Source organism: Crocuta crocuta, unplaced genomic scaffold, assembly GCF_008692635.1.
Source record: "Crocuta crocuta isolate KB4526 unplaced genomic scaffold, BGI_CrCroc_1.0 scaffold129, whole genome shotgun sequence".
NCBI lineage: Eukaryota > Metazoa > Chordata > Mammalia > Carnivora > Hyaenidae > Crocuta > Crocuta crocuta.
The window spans coordinates 1,034,389-1,042,640 of NW_027551571.1; the positions used below are offsets into that span (position 1 = coordinate 1,034,389).

Here is an 8,252-nt window from a genome sequence, read left to right on the forward strand (position 1 = left end):
GTGCGAACGGGGGAGGGCAGAGAGAGAGAAGGAGAAGGGGAATCCCAAGAAGGCTCCAGGCTGTCAGCACTGCCAGTCCCACTCCGGCGGGTCCAGGGCCCTGGAGGACGGGCAGTGACAGCGAGGGAGGGATGAGAGAGGCACGAAATTCTTTCTGGTCACCAGCCAGGCCTCTCCGCACTGTCTGAGACTCAACTTTATTTTATGATTTAGTGTTTGGGGGATAGCACAAAAGTGGCGTTCGGATGATGAGTTCTTTTATCAGTAAAAACTTTCCAGAACACTGATATGCACAGGTGTATGGGGAACAGCCCAGAAGTGGCATTAGCATAGTCAGAACCCAGGAGTCAATAGCCTGTTTATCGATTAATGGGAAGTATTGAGAAAAACAGGATCCTCAGGAAACACAATGTTGCTCCCATAACCACAAAAGAAGTTCCTACAGTAGGTTCCTTCACAAAGTGCAATCAGCATATTAAGGCCAGAATGAGTCACTCTGAATACCAATCAACAAGGTGCCTTGGGGCTCGGTGCTCAAGCTGAAACAATTGGGTGGGTGTGGATATCGGTCGCCATCTGACGGTAAGAGTCTGTGCAACTTACCTTAACCTCACAAGGAGTTTTTCTCAACCTATGAGTTCAGAAACGGCTCACAACACAGCACAGAGCCTGACATGGGGCTCCATCCCACGAACGGTGAGACCATGACCTGAGCTGAAATCCAGAGCGGGATGCTTAACTGAGCCACCCAGATGCCCTGGTAGCTGTAATTTTAATCGTTGGAGGAACTATCGGGTTGTTTTCTAGAATGGGTGCACGCCTTAGGTTCTCACCAGCTGTGGGAGGACGTCCCCTCCCACATCCTTGCCAACTCTCACTATCACCCACCTGGTTGATTGTAGCCTCTTGGAGGGTGTGCCGCGGGGTCGCCCTGTGGTTTTGATTTGCATTCTCTAGGACTAACGATGATGGGTGCATTTTCAGCTCCATGCCTGGCCATTTGTATGTGTATGTTTATATGCAGGTCATATATACACACACACACATACGTATATGTATTTTTGGAAAGGTATCTTTTCAGATCTTTTGCCCTTTTGTAAGGTGAGCTTTTGTCTTTTATTGTTGAGTTGTCAGAGTTCTTTATATATCCAGGTACAAATCCTTTATCAGATTTACAAATGTTTCCTCCTGGAGCTCAGGTATAAGGGGAAGGAAGCAGTGTTTTCTCCTGGGGTGACGATAAGTTGCTTTAAAGGAGTCAGTCTCGGAGCATGGAGTGGGCATATCCTTGATGTTTTCATTAGGGGTGAGGCTGGATATGAACTCTGTCAGGAAGAATCTTATTTTTTAAAAATCTAAAATCAGCTTGTGCCACGAGAACGGCTCTCCTATGTTAGTTTCTGCTGAATGCCCCCTCTGGCGTAATTCTTAGGGTTTTATGTTAGCACAGTCTGTTTTTATTTATTGTAAATATCAAGACCATTCTACTGAATGTTTTCCTGATCGTTCACTTTCATCGTTTTTTGTGTAACAGTATGAGGGCTTGGTTTCAGGAAAATACTGTGGTTAACAAAAAAAGCAGTATATGCAAAGTTTGCTCCCATCTTCCCGGAAGAACTATTTAAACACATAAAAGTATTCACTTTATTAGGATCAGAGAATGTGAGTTGATGTTGGTGGCTACTGTCTGCTCTGTGGACCTAAATCTTGGCTGCTGTGGTTTCAGAGGCAATTTGGTTTTGTGATATTATCTTCCCTCTTCTTTTTTTTAATTTTTAAAAAAATTTTAATGTTTTTAATTTATTTCTGAGAGAGAGAGAGACAGCATGAGCAGGCGAGGATCAGAGAGAGAGGGAGACACAGAGTCCGAAAAAGGCTCCAGGCTCTGAGCTGTCAGCACAGAGCCCGACGCGGGGCTCGAACCCGTGAACTGTGAGATCATGACCTGAGCTGAAGTCGGACGCTTAACCGACTAAGCCATCCAGGCACCACTATCTTCTCTCCTCTTAATCACTGTTTTTACAAAAATAAAAATGCAAGCCTCTCATATGAGTCTGTGTGGGATTTAGCAACGCTAACTTGTGGCCCCAAACATTATATCAACGGTGGATTTCCCAATTGCCTTTTGACCTTCCTGGAGTTATTAATCCAATAAGAAATGTCAGCACCTGCTGTGTGCCAGGACCAGTACTAGGTAGAGGCGATGGAGAAGCAAACAAGATAGATCATTATTCTGGCTTTCAAAGGTTTTATATTCTGGTTCTGGGAACTGATACCAGCAGGGGCTTAAACAAACAAATGGCAAGATAATTGCAGACTGTGATTTGAGCTCTGGCATAAAGATGCAGGAGGGAATGATGGCTCACCCAACCCGGTGCATCAGGCAGGGCTAGGCAGAGCTGGAGGGAGAGGACGAGACAGTAACAGGAAGAGTGTCTCTGGGGCCATGGCACATACGGTGAGACCTAAGGACAACAAGTGGTCTTTTGCAGAGCTGGGAAAGTAGTTCCAGTACAAGGGAATGGCGGGTGCAAAGGCCCTGGGGAGGTAGGGTTGGTGTATTTGAGAAACAGAGCGGGCAGGTGTGGAGGGCTTTGTTGTTTATGATCCACAAACAGGCCCCTTTCCGAGCAAGAAATAACCGTGGCCTCTTTCCTTCTCAGACGGTGGGATTGCACGTCTCAGAGTGTACGGTAGTGGGCAGAAGGACTGGGCCACAACTGATCCGAAGGAACCGTTTGATCTCGTGGCCCTCGCTCACGGGGGCGCCTGCGTGGGATTCAGCGATGCACACTTTGGGCATCCAAACAATATGATAGGTGAGATGCTGGTGTGGGAGCTGGCCTGCATTTGGGGCATCTGGGCACCACATCAAGCACCCCAATACGCTATGAACAATTTAAGAGGGAGCCCTGGAGTGGATGAGATTAACCATCTACACATGGGATTTGATGCCTTTATGACATGAAGTAAATCAGTTTTCCTTCCTAATTTTCTTTCCTAATTTTGGCTTAAAGGGAAAAGTAAAACTTACCCTATGGCTGTAGGCGAATTTATCAAAACATTAAGTCGAATGGTAATAATTTGTGTAGCAACATTCAGGCACAAGAGATCTGTAATTTCATTACACCCATGCATTCATTCTCACATTTAAGATAAAATCCTGTGATATTCCCGCTAAATGATGTCGTTTTCGGCAGGAGTTGGCAAAGCTAGGTCTATGGCTGATGGCTGGGAGACCGCAAGAAGACTGGACAGGCCACCGGTATTAGAGGTAAGAAGTTCAAAACGGCCACGATTCAGAGTTTCCTGTATCTTGTTTCAAATTTACATTAAGGAAGCGCTTCCTTCTGAAATCTCGTAGGCAGCGTTCCAGAAGTACTTTTCGTGGTTTTCCGGATTGCCCACCGCTTCGCGGTAACATCAGGGCAGGACCCAGAAGGTGCCCATGCTGGCCGCGCCTGCTGCTCCAATGAATGGTTGAAATATCCCTGCTTCTGTCATAAAGAAACAAGAGGACCTACAATTTAATGATATAAAACCCATGGATGAATTTGTTGGTTGACCTGGAGGAAAAAGCCAGTGTAATCATTTCTGGTACCTCTGTGTCCCTGGATGAGATCACCTACATGACTGTGTGGGGGCGAGGCGACTCTAGAGCTGGCCCAGCTCTTCATTTTGGCTAGTAACGAGCGTGAGATGGGAAAGTCAAAACAAAAGCAAAACAAAACACCTTTCAATTTGTTAATCCCACTCCAAACTTCCCTGAAAAACACCCCTTTCTTGGGTTAGTCTCCATGTCAACCATTACTTCCAATGGAAGCGAACAAATTCCCATTGCCAGAAACTAAGGTTTGCAGGCAGATTACTTGACCAAGAACGTATCTATTCTGAAAGGTCCAAACGAATTGATTAGAGTAACACCTGGGGGCTGGGTTAGATACAGACCCTCTGTCTCCTTCTACAAAGATTTACAACTGACATAGAAGATCACAGCAGAAATGTATAGAAACGTGGCAATTACCCAATAAGCTCACGAGTCCACACGAGGCATTTAAGGAATAATTAACACAAAAGGTAACTTACGTACCAGGGCATAGGAAACACTCTTCTGTAGTAAGAAATAAAAGACATATCATCAGCACATGTCAACATTTTTCGCTTGCTGGCTTTCAGAATTTGTTTCCTAAATGGCACCGAGTTGGCTTCCTTTCTTCTTTCTCCTTTTGAATTCCAGAATGACAAGAACGGTAGTCTCCTTGTTACGGGTTGTGAATGGGCAGTCTTCCGGCTGGCACACCCTGGAGTAATAACTCAAATTGAAATCGATACAACATATTTTAAAGGTAAACGTAAAACCAGGAAGCGCAGAGAACCCGTGTGCTGGTTACAGAGATAACGTCATCTATGGGAGTAGGGCTCATGACGGTGGGCTCAGCGCTTGGCTATTCCACTCTCTGGATGTGCCATTTTCAGCAACTTCCTTTAGCTCTGGGGGCCCTACTTTCCCCCTTTATAAATGTCAGAGTTGAACTGGGTGACTCCCCAAAGTCAACCGGGATTCTGTGATGCTGTGACTCTTTACTGAGGCGTCCTGAATCTCATTGGGAAAGAGCCTGTGCAGTGGCCCCTGCTTGGGGCATAAGAAGAACTAGATAGGCCATGTTCTCATGGGGGGAGGGGGCTAGGGAGATCGGTGGGGGGGCATTTCCTCTCCAGGCTGGGCTTGTAAGGCAGGGAGTTACACGTTTTCAAAGCCACGCGCTTCTATTTGTAAAAACATATTTGGACAAGCACCGCTGGTACTTTCTTATAAAAGTACCTACTTTCTTATGAAATATATACCTGCGTCATTACATTGACAAAGTTCAAGAGGGGTTATTAAGCCTTTATCATTGTCGGGTGACGTTTTGGTGAGTGCTGGGCTGCGTGTCTCCTGACTGCTTGCTATCTTAGTAAACGGTGGCAGTTTATATTCATACTTTGGATGCCTGGTGTTTATTTTTTTTATTTTTTATTTTTTTATTTTATTTCTAGGAGAGAGAGAGACAGTGTGAGCAGGGGGAGGGTCAGAGAGAGGGAGATACAGACTCTGAAATAGGCTCCAGGCTCTGAGCTGTCAGCACAGAGCCCGACACGGGGCTCGAACCCACAAACCGTGAGATCATGACCTGAGCCGAAGTCGGACGCTTAACCGACTAAGCCACCCAGGCGCCCCGGATGCCTGATGTTTAAATGTCTTGCAAATCATTGAGGCTTCACGCAGTTATTAACTACTACACCAGGGCACCATATATATTTAAGGCAAGGTTTTCCTTCAGTGGTAGTGGATTTCATCATTTTAAGATACAGTATGGATTTAAGTTAATTATTTTAAGATACAGTATTGATAATTGAGACCTATTTTTGGAAACTATTTTAGATCCAATTAGCGGGTCACTGCGTTCACTTTCCAGCACAGCTGATGAGCCCATCTTGGATTGGGAGGGGGGGGTGTCAGCTCTGCTGTTTTCCTGTGGTTTGCGGGTGCTTGTGTTTCTGGGAGTAGCTTCAGTCCATGGACGATGTAAATCACGTGTTGATTTTGTGAGTGAGAGTTTCGTCAACACCAGGTACCAGTCGGTACATCCACGTAACCAGGGAGGCCAGGCTGTGCCGTCACGAATTTGCTGCTAACCCTCTCGGTTCTGCCCATCACAACAGCACAGTCACGGCCCGAGGGAGCCTAATAGATATGCATGTGTGCGTATGGATATCAAAGACACAGAAACAGAAATAGTGGCTTTAATGTTCTCCTCCTGCATCGTTCGGGTTTCCATGTCACCCAGGACTGTGTCACACCCTGGAGGTCACTGCTTTAAGAAATGAGCTGCTAGGGGCATGAGAGCACTGAGTATTTTTTTCTGTAATCAGAACCCCCTCCTCTGCTGATCTTAGAATCTTAGGGGACCCTCATAGCAGTTCTCCCCCCGAAGAGTGTGGGGCCCTTTCCCCTAAGGTCTTCTAACCCCACTGGACATGATTCTGACGAAATTCCAGAGAGAAGAGAGACTCAGGACCACATGTTTCGCCCAGAGAACGCTTAGCACACGTGGAAGATGGCATGTGGGGTCGATGCCAAGCACTGACTCGTTAACTCAGCTCAGTCTTTCCTTTTATTTCACGTGACACAAAATGGTGCCATGAGGAAAGTGTCTTCCAGCCTCGTAATAGCTTGAGATGAGCCACACAGCAGTATGCAAGTAGTTAACTCGGCAGGCGGGGATGCTTATCAGATGCCTTCACCTTCTTAAGTAAAATGCCGTACGTGCAGACTCAAAGGTGCCAGCCCATTAACGTACATCAAGCGGATTTTGATTCCTCTGAAAAACGAACACACGCATATTTCATCAGGCAATCCCGCTCTGCCACGGATGGGTACATTCCTTCTCTCACATGCATCCTATCTTTGCTTTTCTTTAGGGGGAACAATGATTTGTCCTCTGCTGGGTCTTTGATTTGACACAGAGGTCAGCCAAACTGCCGAGGGCAAGCAGAGTGGAGGATCTGACCCTGAATTTGTCCCAACAGGCAATTCTCCCGACAGCTGTAAGCTGGACGGCTGTATCCTGACGACTCAGGAGGAGGAAGACATGATCAAGCAGAGGTGGGAGCTTCCCGGACATAAGTGGAAACCGCTGCTTCCAGTCACGAAGGTATGGCGTCCACGGGGACCCTGCTTTCCAAACCTTCTGCTCAGTTAAACAATTTTTTAAATGTTTTATTTATTTCTGAGAGAGAGAGAGAGACAGCGTGAGCAGGGGAGGGTCAGAGAGAGAAGGGGACACAGAATCCGACGCAGCTCCAGGCTCTGAGCTGTCAGCACAGAGCCCGACGCGGGGCCCGAACCCACGAACTGTGAGATCATGACCTGAGCCAAAGTTGGACGCTTAACCGACTGAGCCCCCCAGGCGCCCCTACTCAGTTTAAATAGTGAAACGCACAAGCTTCTAAAAACCATATCTGTGCATTTATGTAATAGACAGACAGGCTCTAGTTTTTCATTCCTTTGCATTTCTAACAACCAAGTGTTGTTTTAAACCATCATGTACAAAGAATATGTATGGAAAATGTTTTTGCAGTGTATTCACTTTCTAGAAGGGGTGACTAATATATTTAAAGTTGTAACAATGTGTCCTCTTGTGGGATGGACACTGAGATGTTCCAGAAGGTCCTCTTCGATCCAGTGGAAGGATAGTCCTTTGTGGGTCAGAGTGGGGATGAGGGGTGCTCCCACGTGGTGATGGGTGATGACCTCTAGGAGACACGAATATGCCCACTTCTCACTTTCTTTTTCTTATCAGTGCGTCCACTTAATTAACCATTAAGAACCACACACATCATGGGCCCGAGTGTTCATGTCAGTATTGCCCTGGCGTTTGAGCCCTGCTAGCTTTTCTCTGTGGTAAGCCAAACTGTTATCAGGGAGTAGCTTTCCTCGGTCACGGGCTCTGAGTCCACACCGCCCATCTGGGCCTCGCTCCGCGTTATCACAAGGACTGTGTCTTGCCTCCCTTTCAGCTGTCCGCCAACGAAAGTCACCTGTTCGACAGCCTGACCCTGGAGCTCCAGGACGTCATCACGCACGCCAGACTCACCATCGCCCCGGATGGGGGCGTGAGCCGCCTGCGCCTCAAGGGTTTCCCCAGCTCCATCTGCCTCCTGCGCCCCCGGGAGAAGCCCATGATGAGGTTCTCCGTGAAGGCGGGCTTCCGAGCCAACCTCTGAGTCCGCGCGGCCGTGCGTGGCTACGGAAGGGCTCCGTCGTATTCTTCTCTTGAAGTGTGTTTAACACCTGAAACTTTAGAGGTTTCTCGCAATTAATCTTTTTAAGATCAATAGAATTCCTATGATTTAATAAAGTGGTCACGCTCACACATCGCTACGTGTGTTTACTGTTGCTGTGGAGCATTCGGTGGGTTACAAGTCACCTGTGGTGGTGAAAGACAGGTGGTCTCTTAAAGATTACTCTAGAACAAACACTACGAGATATTGATACTTACAGAATTGTATTCTGTACCCTCTGCATGTCGATTCGGCAAGTAATACACAGCGTATTGTCTTTAAAAGTTTAAGCCCATCAAAATGGTTGGAAAAATGTGTTTTTGGAATCATTCATCGTCCAGCTCAAGAGGACTGGCCCATTGGTACCCAGAATAAGGACTGACTGTCACAAGGACACACGCCCCCTTGAGTTGTTCCTCCCCGAATGA

General features: G+C 46.9%; 1 protein-coding gene across 2 annotated transcripts in view; it reads left to right on the forward strand.

The window, feature by feature from the left end:
- Positions 1-7,914, forward strand: part of ALLC (allantoicase) — a 28,727-nt gene extending 20,813 nt beyond the window's left edge. For both annotated transcript variants that reach the window (XM_077751045.1, XM_077751044.1), the window contains exons 8-12: positions 2,664-2,819; positions 3,201-3,274; positions 4,238-4,346; positions 6,571-6,695; positions 7,561-7,914. In XM_077751045.1, coding sequence (XP_077607171.1) covers positions 2,664-2,819; positions 3,201-3,274; positions 4,238-4,346; positions 6,571-6,695; positions 7,561-7,767 — 671 coding nt within the window. In that variant the 3' untranslated portion in view covers positions 7,768-7,914. The remainder of the gene's footprint in view (positions 1-2,663; positions 2,820-3,200; positions 3,275-4,237; positions 4,347-6,570; positions 6,696-7,560) is intronic.
- The last annotated feature ends 338 nt before the right edge of the window (positions 7,915-8,252 follow it).